At 32.5% G+C, this 12,887-nt stretch overlaps 1 protein-coding gene across 1 annotated transcript in view; it reads right to left on the bottom strand.

Annotated features, from left to right (window-relative positions):
- The window catches only part of LOC149417296 (atrial natriuretic peptide receptor 1-like), a 513,733-nt gene that overhangs the window by 163,796 nt on the left and 337,050 nt on the right, over positions 1-12,887 (bottom strand). Inside the window, exons 6-7 of the mRNA XM_089640190.1 lie at positions 9,312-9,459; positions 3,041-3,239 (exon numbers count right to left, since the gene is read on the bottom strand). Of these exons, the coding sequence (XP_089496316.1) occupies positions 3,041-3,239; positions 9,312-9,459 (347 nt within the window). The remainder of the gene's footprint in view (positions 1-3,040; positions 3,240-9,311; positions 9,460-12,887) is intronic.

Below are 12,887 nucleotides of genomic sequence, written 5' to 3' on the forward strand. Positions count from 1 at the left end.
ATTGGAAAAACATTTATATCCATGACAAAGAAAACGTGTTACATTCTTGTAAAAATAAATTCACGTGGCACAGAAATCTTAATTCTTTTACATTAACCCCACACAGTATATTAGGAGCATAATTTTCATTTTTTCTATATATATATTTAAAAAAAAATTAATAATAATTTATTTTTATATACAAATACATATAATATCAGTCGAATTTTATTAAAGCTTGTGGTCGTGCGCCGCGTCAAAATACAAATATTTTGGCTCAAGATGTACGTACCTACCTCCTACTCTACAAGACACAATAGTTTTCGTATTAAATATATTTTATGGGAATAATCTGTCTATATAGGTGCGTTCTGGATTCCGCTCCTATGAACGGATTTTCACATCGGTCGAATTTATGAGTAGAGTTTAAATGCTTTTCTTATTCGTCTTTACTACTGTTTGGAGCTTCACTGCACACACGCTCCTTAGAGAAAACCACCGCTGCTACAAGTAAATATGACATATGGATTATTGTATTTAAATAGAATATCTGAATAATTTTTCAGTGTCGCCCAGTTTCCTGTCTAATTTCAGTCCCACTGATATTAAAACCTCGAGCTGAGTAGATGAGGTAACAAATAATAATGATTACGAATTCACCAATCATGGGTTCTCAGTCGTTTGTATTCATACAGTGAGACATAAGAGATGATGGATGCTGTGTTATCTACGATAGTTATGAAATGTTTAGTCACACTGTAATTAATTGTTTGTTTTAAAATTCGGGATACAAAATTTACCAAACTGAACCAGTGTTATTCAAAAATGATTTATAAAAATGAATTTGCCCAAGTCTGCTTAAATTTGAGATACCTATCTACAAAATTTACCCAAAGTGATAATCCAGTGGAGGAATACTGGAAACGTGATATAGGAATCAGCTACAATCAGAAGAATATACCAAAACCAGACCGTGGGTAGACATTGTCGTAAAATTAAATTTACATTTTATTAAATTAAAGAAAAAAAACCTGCAGACAAACTGCTTTGTGACTACTTTTTATCATAATTTATAAAATTCTAGTCATATTAATATTTAATAATACAAATAATAAAACAATTGCTTATAGAGACTATGGTACTTACAATGTTTTTTTTTTATTCTCGATACTAAATTTATTTTTATGTTGACGAATAAATTTTCAAAAACCATTAAAAAATTTCCCTTTGCCGCCAAAACAACATGTTCGCTTTTATTCGTTAAAATGGCGGCGTTGACGTCATGCCGGGCAACGTTGGTGCCAGCCGTCAACAAACGGTCCAGTTTTTAATTTTTGATCACAACCGTGAATAACAAACGTGATCCTCTCAGATCAGCGGTTTTACTATCTTATTTATATAAATTCTTAAAATACATAAATTCCCAAAAATTTGTAAAACAAATTTATAAAATAAACATTGATTAATTGTTGAAGATAATAATATGATAAGCAATCTTGACGCGCTAATTTTAAAATTTAAAAATCGGAAAAAGATACCTTCGCCTAGCCGGGATGGTGCTCTCGCCCCGACAAGACAAAGGTTCTGTCTTCAAGTACTAGATGCAACTGTATTTTTTTCAGATTTTTCTGTTTTAAATTTTCGTTTAAAAATCGTTAATATTAGCTTCAATAATTTAATATTGGACTTATAAATTTTACTCAGTAAGTTATTCAAAAAATAAAAATAAATTATTAACAGTTAGATTTATAAAATCGCCTAATTTTAAAGAAGTTCTCTTTTCCAACCCCACTTTTAACCCTTATTTTTTAACCAATTGCACCTCCAACTCTCGCTCTCTCTCTTTCTCTCTCCGGTTTTTTTTATTTGTAATACTCAAATATAGTGGTATTTAAGTTATTTAATTCTAATTATAAAAATTAAAAAAAATGATTTGTTTTTATATTTAAGGACATTGGTTCAGTAAAATATTTTACAATTTCTTTTCGAGTAAATTATTAAAATATAGTAACCTACATTATTTAACTAATAATATTGAGTTGATGTGATGTTTTTTGCTAGTCAATTCACGTACGTGAACAAGTATCGAGTTATAATGTTTGAAGAATGAATGTGGTAAAATATTTGTTCAAATTCTGTGAGAAAAAATCAAAAAACTCAAATCCGCAAAAAAAAACATCAAATTATTTAACACTAGGAATATTCACTCCACCAATCTCCCGTAAATAGTCCCGACTGCAGAAAACTGAATAGCATTTGTAATCTTGGATTAAGTCGACGTAGTTTTTTCTAATGTATAAACCCTTTTTGACCAAACAAACCCATTGAAAACCATTTACAGTCACCTACTCTTAAAGGGACGTGAAGTCACTCCCTTATACCTGAGTGCGCGTAGGAAAAAAGGTTAAGTTTTTTCAAACCATCCATAGTACACAACTACAGATTGAAAAGAAAACACGACGGCCTCCTTTGTCTAGGGATAAAGCTCTCGACTAGCAAGCTGAAGTTGGGGGGTGTTAAATACCGGGGTGCACAAGTAATGTTTATTTGATTAATTCACAATTTACTCTTTAAAATGATACATACTATATTTACGGCATGTTTCAGAGTGGAAGATACTCTCAGCATTCTCCTGGTGTACCTAGTACCACCATTCAGAATTGAAACATTGCTTGAAATGACTTTGGCCGTGTTTGTTGATCACATCTTACTGGCCAGGTGTTTCTCCTCTTCCCCATCTCCTTCCCCTCCCCACTACCTTCAGCATCACAACATACCCCAATTGAGGGTGCTATAGTATCATTGACTCCAGACGATTGGAAGCAGTTGGGACGTTAGTGCGATTTCACATTGACAAATTATAAAATAAATAAATTAGGAAAAATGGGTTTAAAGGCTTTGAAAAACAAGCAACTTTTTCCCTTCAAGGTCTTTTCATCAAGATTTTCAGATTGTTGGTCAAGATTGTAGTGTACTGCCAATGTTGTGTAGCTTTTTGTATAAATTCTTCAGGTGTCATAATATAAGTTCTGCGCAACAAATCCTTAAAATATTAACTAACCTTTGAAAGTACGTCCCCACATCCTGCTTATGATTTCGCTGCTGTCCAGGCTGACGTTGACGTTCCCCTCATGACTCTTCAAGGTTTCGTTGAGAGCTAAGGCATACAAGATCACTGCGTCATAGAACGCAGTCACGAAGGCCGTCACGCTCTCATTGCCGAACGTGTAGTTGTATTTAGAGGAAGCGAGATCTTTGACCTATAACAAAAAACTATGTTTTAAATGAGAAAAAAGGGTGGAAGTACTTCTAAGTTATATCTTTTATCCTTTCTACTATAAATAAATCAGTCATTCATTTATGGCAGAAAATTACTATTTTATATTATATATTATACAACTTATTATTTGATTAAAAAATCGAAATCATAAACATGGTAAATCTTAGAACCCGGACAACATAAAAATAGTTATTAATGGTCAACATAGAGCTTGGAGCATTTAGATTGATGTTTTATCTTCAACCCCATTCAAAGATTAAACAACAGACCGTATTTTACGCCACGTATACATTTGCAAGCCGAACCACGAACCGTACCACGAATACGTTGGCTGGTCCTTTTCCCAAAATTCGTGGTTTGGCTCGCAATTATATACCCGCCATTAAGGTTCAGCGATTTTTTTCTAGAACAAGGAGGAACAATTATTTTCAAAAAAAATAATGCATTTTGGTTACCACAAAACGACAGACATCTCGAAAAATCTGTTCTGAGATATTGGGACCAACTTGTAAACGAGTTTTAGCACAAAAAAGTTAACAAATAATTAAATTATTATAATTAAGCTAACTTCAGTAAAAAATGATATATTGAACCTAAAAGTCCCAGTACCTACGTTAATTTTTCAACAGAGCGCAGACGATGTAGGGTAGACGTCCCAAAGAGATATATAGGTACTATAACACCAGACAAACATTTCACCAAATTACGCCGTTCAAGTAAGGTGTCAACATTTTCTCCCATTTCACCAAACGAGATTTAACAATATTAATTTAAAGCCTGTTTTCCTCAGCGGATAAACGGGTCGTTTATTATAAGTTAAGAACGTCGTCTCAACGTGGAAAAATTCATCGTTTAGCCTTCAAATTAAAGAGCTGTCCAGATTCCAAAGTGATGCTTGAAGAATTCATTTTGTATTTCAATTGTGAATCTACAGTTTAAAGAGAATATTTCAATTTCAATTACGAGTCAGGACGAGGAAGCAAGATTGTGGGCTTTTTATGCCTTGAAATATAAAACACGAGAAGAAGTCGCCTGAAGAAAATATTATACTTTTCTAATTTTTAAATATTGACGAAAAAATTATGAACAATTCTCAATGAAAATATGAAAAATCCAATTATTTAATATTACGAAGAGGTTTATAATCTTCAATATATATATATATATATATAAATTATATATAGTTTCTTTGTTTGTTCCCTTTAAATTCAAAAATGGACGGATTTTGCTAATAATTTCAGAGTTTGTTCTCATTAGTGCCAGAAATGTTCAGAAATTGGTTTTAATTAGGAATTAGACACCGATCGAATGGTAGAAAAAGTCCTAGACGCCCAAAGAAGAGTTAACACTTATTTTGGTACTGGAATGTTATACGGAATCGAATTATATTGGATTAGTTTTTAACGGTAAAAATATGGATTTCATGATTTTACATGAAATGAATGGTAGAAAAGACACAAATCAATTAAATATATGTGGTAAAATGAGGCTTACGTGATGAACGAAGAAAGAGGTGTGAGGATTATGTTTGACATGGAATTGTCGTTATAGTTCTCGTTCTTAAATATTAATTAATTACGCCTCAATTTGGTTGGAGCGGTTTATTATAATACATCCAAAAATAAACTTAGAAACACAAGCAGAACGTTTTACTAAGGAAAGTTTGAGATATAATTTCACGGGCGGAACGTAGGCAATTAACTCGGTATCGGTGTCAAGGTTGCTGGTACTGTACTGTGTACTGGTCCATGCCGGGTCGCTTTAAATAACACGGCTGACGGCGATGGAAGGTTCGAGAAACTACCGGTAAATTGACGAACCTTCACATAATCCAGATTGTTCGGCGGTGTTGTAATAATGTCTAAGCGATAGACTAGATACTTTTGGTGAACGCCGCCGAATCCAAACTCACGCAAAGTACTAGCGTAGGTACTTCGGCGAGATCCGCTGTAAGCAGGTAGGTACTATCCGACACATTGTTATGCATTGGGAACCATATATATATGTGACTATAGATATGGAATTAGAAGCCGCCACAGAATGAATGGTTGAAGAAATTAAGGACCCCCAAGAAAGACATGGCACAATGAAGTAAAACAAATACTTATTATAATACAGTTATAGTATTTCCGTTTTTGAAATGCACCAAGATAAGATGTACACTAGAATTCATAACCTCAAAACTTTACCCCAAGCCATTCATAAGTCCCCGAGCAATTTCGGGTTCGGGTAGCATCTAATAAAAGTGACTATCTTTTGCCAAAAGCGCTTGGCAAAGCAAGATTTTAACTCAAAATTCATGTAAAAGCTACCCATAAAATACTTATTCACGCCATTTAAATTGCAAGAGGTTTTATAAAGTTTTGCACTTGAAGATGTCACGGGGCTGTGAAAATGCTCAAACTTAGAAGATTAACTTTCAGAAAAAAACAAAATTAAAAAGTTTCCTAGAATTAAATCCTACCGGCTAGCTTTCAATTACGGTTTTAAACTATTCTAAAGGATGTTGTTCTGAAATATGAATATTTTTATCAATCATGTATTGCGTGAACGTCTTTTCAAAGCTTTTAGGTCTGACATTCGGAAAGCGTTATATTGGAACTTACACTATAATAAATATTTTTAGGTAAATTTGAGAAGCAAAAACAGCTATTTTTTATTGCGAGAAATACTTGGTAATTTTGGTCATTTTTTGTGGCAAAAGAAAATCTTGTATGTTCTTATTCCATGGATTGATGAAACAAATTACACTGCTAAGTAAGATTGGTTTATTTAATTCGATAAGAGCCTTGCTGTCTTATTTTTACAGAGGAATTTACCCATTTTACGAATCCTTTAAGTACTCAATGTATTTCAAATATAAATTATCGGGTTTTAGGGTCATCCAAGTAATCGTGAATTCAACATTAACTATTTAGATTTACGTAATATTGACCGGTGTATATTTTGTTCGCTACTCAATATAATTACAGGTTTTCTATGCCATTTTCACTATGTGGTGATTGACAATTGGATATTAATCAGACACAGAAGAATTTAATTAAAACGTTACCTTAAATAGCGAAGGCAGTTACGCAATGCGTGGAAAATAGAACGGTTGTAAATACGGCTGAAAAAAATTATGTTCTAATATATGTTACTAATACAAGTACACGACATGTGTTCAATAATTTCAAAATAGAATGTTGTTTTAAAGTGTGATTTTGAGGGTGTTATTGAAGATACTGGTTGATCGTGGGAATAAAAATTTGAAATATAACAAACTCAAAACCATTACACACCACTTTCGACTGTATACTAACTAAATATACAGGGTGTCCGGGGGTAAAGTGCACTTACTTCGGGGGGTGATTTTTCATGATCCTAGAAGTAGAAAATTATATTAACTGTTTTAGAAATTCCAACGTTTTAAGGTAGTTTAAGGTTAAAAACAGTTGAATTGTTTGAATGGGAAAATAGATTTGGAATTTAAAAAAAGTTATTTATATTTTTTACATCAACCATAATCATCCCGAAGCACTTTAGTGCACTTTCCCCCCGGAAACCCTTTTTAACCAATACGGAACATTCTTAAATATGTATTGTTTAAGACAGTCCACAAAAAATACGATATTTAAAAAAATATATATATTAACTAAAACTATATTTGCATTTCATGGAAATTTTTACAAAACAGAAGAACGTATAAACCTTTTAAATCACACTTTGCTTGAAGCCTTTATATAAATTATAATCAGTGTAATATTTTGATAATTCAATGAAAAAGAAGCATTCAAAAGTTTTATTAAATAGGATGTTAAATTTTTTTAAATTTAATTTTAAAATATTTGAAAGACAGCCGAAATACATAACACATTGGATTTTATTAATGTTTGCCTTTTTGACATCGTCAAAATAAAATCGCCCAAATTCACTAAGCCTGAAAGTTTCCCTTAGCCCATAGGTCAAAATAATCCCAGAGACTCTGCGAAACGAATTTAATTTGACAATCTCTCCTCACCGCGATAAGCTTTGAAAAATCCACCCTTAAAATTAATTTGCTCCACACGGAGTTGCCGAAGTTACGAGATTCCAGACATAATCTTTTAAGAATAATACGGATTTAATATATTCAGAGAAGAAAAAACACAATTGAATTATAAAAGATAAAAAAGAAGTAATGGAGTCCTCCTTCATTCATTATTCCTTGATTCCTTTATAATAAATAATAATGACCTATTCACGGAGATAAAAATATTTTTCTTAATCCAAAAAACCTACATATATCAGTTTGGAGTATCTCAATTGTGAATTATTTTGTTTAAGCGGAACAAATAAGCTAATGCATAAGAAATATAAAAAACGAAAAAAATCCGTGCATTAAAAAAATATATTATAATTCTGAACTTTAGATATTATTCAAATTTTGAAAAAACTGTATTAAGGTAGGTGGGACTGGAAGAAATTTATTGGAACAGCCGGATGAAAACTCACTTTATTTTCAAACAAAATTACCGAAGCTTCATTATGTTGCAATTTTGTTTACCAAGAAAATAACTTCACACGATGCGTTAATTTAAGCGGAAGGGGATTTAACACGTGTTATAAGTTTCATGTGCTAAAGTACTTCGTATCAACGAAAACGGTGATTTTAACACGTTTCAACGATTTGGTTAAATTTCAGTATCGCTCAAAGATGAAAATAACAAATATTTTAAGTATTTTTGTGTTTGAAACACGTTTGTTCAAAGGAAAAAATTGTCGTGAAGTTTTATTCCATAATCATTCAACAACTCCTTAATATTTTACAATGCACTTCCATTTAATGTATTTACCGAGAAATGAGGGAAGAACTTAGACCCGTATATCTTATTTTATCTATATAAATAAAAAATTTAATGCTCGATTGTTCAAAATCTCCAAAAGTTCTTCACCGATTGCTTTGAAATTGACACAATGTTGCATTCGAATACGCGTTTCGATTGTGTCGATTATTCAATCCAGTATTGCATTTGTATGCCTTTCCCGAAAGAATTGAGTTTTTAAACGAACAAAGTTATTTATTTATATTCATATTGCGTGTATACTCGCGCAAACAATTAGTTTGTCTTAATATTGTAAAACAATACTTTGCAAAAAGTGTATTTTACTAAAATAAATTAATTAACGCCATGAAACACGTATAATATAACGAGCGTCAAGTTTAACCTCAGCAAATATAATGCCAACTTACGCACAAATTATTTTTACGCTCTGAATGCTTTAAAAAATCATTACGAATTAAGTTAAACTTCACGAACCAGAGATTTTAATAAATGCTGGAAAATCAGCGGACCGTTTTATTACCCTAGGCAAAACAGATGTTCAAACCCAATTTCGGACAGATTTTATGAGACTCCTGAATTTAAATAATATTCCTCGCTTCCAAAACCCGAAGGTTTTTCTTACTTTTTCACTATAATTGATATTTGATATTCAATTATATACACGGTTATCTGAAATTGAATTTCATCCGTAAACTCAATTTGGCCCCAGGCCAAAGTGAATTTCAATGTTTTGATTGAATTAAGATATATGACAAACGTTTATTTATCCGGCGAGATAAATAAACGAAAAAAATCTCGGTATAATGATATTTGGATGATTTATATAGCATCTTTTTTGTGCAAAATACCATGTTATGTATTTAACCATTTTTAAGGAATAATATCACCAGTCTGAAGATGGCTACAATATGTTGAAACCGGTGACGGTAAAAAAATAAAATAATAAGAAACAACTGTTAAACTGTTTCAATAGGTCATTCTAATGGAATTACACCACGAATTGTCAGTATCTTAAAACAGAAATGTTACATTTTTCTTATTATTACAGTTATCATGTTTTACACAAGTCTAATTTGGCATATAGCTATACAATTAGAGGCGTTATAATTATTAATTCCGCTATTAAAACACGGTACGCGTATACCTAACATATTTCAACGGATATTAATTAATGTTTGAAATGTAATGTTAATTTTTGAAAAGAAAAAACAGTTAACTTTTTATTAGTAAGTATTGATGACTCTTACCTTCGCAGAAAACTGCAGGTATTCATCATCGTCCGGGGTCCTGGTGGTGACGGTCAGCATGGCAGTGTAGGCCTTCTTGGCTTTCATGTTCCTTTCTTCAGAGTCACCTTCCTTCCTCCATGGCTCCAGGGACGACGGGGAAGAGAGACTAGAAATAAATTAATACGTTACTAAGATATTCTTTGAGATTTATTAGGTTTGTTGGGAACTTACTGAAAAAATATACCGAACAGATTATATTTTTTTAAATAACTTAATGAGTAAGACCTAATTCAAGTTTTGTTTATAGAAAAGTTTCGCGAATTCAATTAAAAATTGACAAATTAATCCAAACACTGTCTGGATTGCGTTTAGTTCGGGAGAGTCTTGCAATAATACATTAATCAAATACCAATTAAAATGAAGACTATGTTAGACCGAAGGAGATGGAGCGGAATTAGCTCAGTAGTAGAGCAAATTCCAGGCAAGGTTGAGGTCATGGGTTCAATTCCTAGATGCCACCGAATATTTTTCATAATTATTAATATTTTAATAATTTTCGTCTCGGAGTCATTCTTATTATGGTTTGATGGGGAAGAGTGGGACAATTTCTAATTTGTTAGCTTGTGCAAGGTGTCATACAAATTGTATAGCCCGTGGGAATCAGTCAAACCGAAGAAACAGAATTGTCATTGGAGCCAAGATGCGTATAATGGACAAGTGCAACTCGGTGGGCCCGAGCTTACCCGGGACCACACTCGACATAAATATTTATTTTATTCGTTCTATTTATTTTATTCGTATACAATACCATACTCTATAAGGTACATATTATCAAATATAATATGTGTGGTAAAGCACTAAACAATCCACATCCTGGAAAAAATACATCAATATTATTACTATATGGAGATGAAAAATCTGTTCCGTGGCTTCAATATCTTTTCAATCAAAGCTATTAATCGCACGCGGTTTGATAGATTATTCCTGATGATAGTTTTCACTCCGTGTGGTCGTTTTTTGCAAGGCTGTGATAAGTAGTAATATTCGATACCCGAGATATCATATAATGTGTTATGATATTTCATCATAATGCGAGCATAACATGTTGTAATTTTTGTATTTTGATCAAGATCATACACAGACGAAGTTAGTATTAAGTATGTTGGTTTCAAATCAGTGTGTTCACCAACTTGTAGATCTTTGAAATTCTAACAATCTGACATTCGAAAACGAACGTGAAATTTATTTGCTATGAAAATAACTTGTTCAATCTTCCATAAGCAAATGTTTAACATCATACATGAAAACGTATCGATAATCAACGTGTTTTCGTATATGCGCATGAATGTACATCCCCTATTATGTTGGGTACATTTTACTACACCAGCGTTTACATGACTGAATAAACGACTGTTCATCTACATATTCCATCGTATGACCAGGGTAATTACATTTCCATATACTGAGTCTTTCAGATTTCAGTATTTTCTTCTTGCCTGTTTGAGTTTCCAAGAAGCATTTGGAATATCGATTTAAATTAAGTGCACAAAATAAATTGGCGTTCTTGCTTTTAACACACATAATAATGACATTTTCCGACGTATTTCTATCTGCTTAATTAAATTAAAATATTTTTCCAGAAGCTGTTAACTAAATTTTTTGAAAAATGGGTAAGTCGACACTTTTTTATTAGAATAATTGAACCCAAACCAAAAATCTACCTACAGATCATCCCATCCATGATAATTAAACATAGACATGTTAATCAAAAAGCTAATTGTTATTTCAAATGTGAAATCATTTTATTTTGTATTATTGTGAAATCATTTTCATGCAATTAATTTTCGATTTAGCTCGGAAAATTTAATTTTCACATTAGAAAATATGAAGCATTTCTCTTACCAACGAGAAGTTTTATTACTTAACATGTTGCAAAACAAGATTATTTGCCTGACTCCCTCGAGGGGATAACAACTGTACTTGCGAATGAAGGGATGAAATAGCTCCTACACAGAGCCTGAGGCATAAAGGAGTACACCGTTTCGAACGTGTCGTAGTACAAAACCCTCGGAGAATTTGTTCCCAGTTGGTCGGACCAAGGATGAAAACATTGGTCTGCTGTTGGAAATCTCCAATCAAAAATATTTTATAATCATAAAACTGTTTTTGGTTGTGCGTCCGTGATTGTAATTCTGGTTGAATGAACTGGGATTTATTTGGAATTTAAGGGCCATTTTCAAAAGTGGAACTGACTGGGTGAAGAATTCAGACAGGTTAAAAGCACTTATTATAAGATCATATTTCAACGAAAAATTATTTTAACTTTCATTTTCAAAATTTTAATTGATTTTTTTAAGAATTCAGACTCTACCGTTTTTTTACCTATCTGGGCTAGTTTATAATAAAATAGTCGGGACCAGCAGTATCAAAGGTAGTGTTGGAGAATATGAAAATATGTTTTTGATAGTAAACCTTGTTTTTAATTCACACTGGAATTTGTAATTTTTTTAACAAAACTATTATTATTGATGGCTTTCACGGTCGAGCGGAAAGATTCTCGACTAACAAACCGGAGTTTACATCCCGGCGTGCGCAAGTAAATTTTAATTGATTGATTTGTGACACGCTCCGGAGTGGAAGATAATCTCAGTAACACCCTGATGTATGCTCACCATTCAGAATCGAAACGTTGCATATAATGGTTTTGGCAATGTTTGGTAACCAGATCTGAATAGCCGGGTACTTCCCCATCTTATTCCTCTTCCCACTATCTTAAACCTCACAATCTACCCCGATTGGGGATGCCATAGTCTCACTAGCTCCAAACGGTTGGAAGCAATCGAGACGTGGTTCAATAAAAATACAAAAAGAAATTAAAATTTAATGATTAAAAACACAAATATGTTAGAGTTAGGAATATTACAAGGCTAAAAAGTTTGTAATCGCAACGTAGTTGAATTTGCACTTTTATTTTACCATTATTCAGGACATAGTTATACTTTGATTCAATAATTTTGAAAATGTTTCCTGTAAGAGAGTAAGTGAGATTATTTCAAACAATTTTGTAACATCAAATTAAAATAATATATTTTGACGAGTATTTCACCTTCGAATGGATTTTAATGCGCATAAGGTTTAATTTATTAAATAAACCAAAAGGTTAAATTGCGTGAAATTAAGTAATAATGTTAAAGGGACATTTGCGATACTCATACACGGAGAAAATTAACTGATATGAAATACTGTTAATTTATCAAAAATCTGGTCAAATTACTCGTTTATCGTTTGTGAATACCGAACAAGAGTCCTAACTCTCTGGAGTCAGTGAGACTATGGTATCCCCAACTGGGGTATGTTGTGTGGCTGAAGTGGGTAGGGAAAGGAGACGAAGAAGAGGAAGGTGAGGGAGTACCTGGCTATTCAGATCTGGTCATCAAACACTGCTGCAGCCATTTCAAGCAACGTTTCTATTCTGAATAGTGGTCTCACACCAGAGCGACACGACATTTGAACAATTCATTTTATTTTATTTTTTTATTGTTCTTCAAAGTTTACATTACTTCTTCCATAGAAGCCCGAGTAAATCAGGCTGTT

The sequence above is a fragment of the Hesperophylax consimilis genome, chromosome 15 (genome assembly GCF_061612785.1).
Source record: "Hesperophylax consimilis isolate HC1 chromosome 15, BYU_Hcon_1.0, whole genome shotgun sequence".
Taxonomy (NCBI): Eukaryota; Metazoa; Arthropoda; class Insecta; order Trichoptera; family Limnephilidae; genus Hesperophylax; species Hesperophylax consimilis.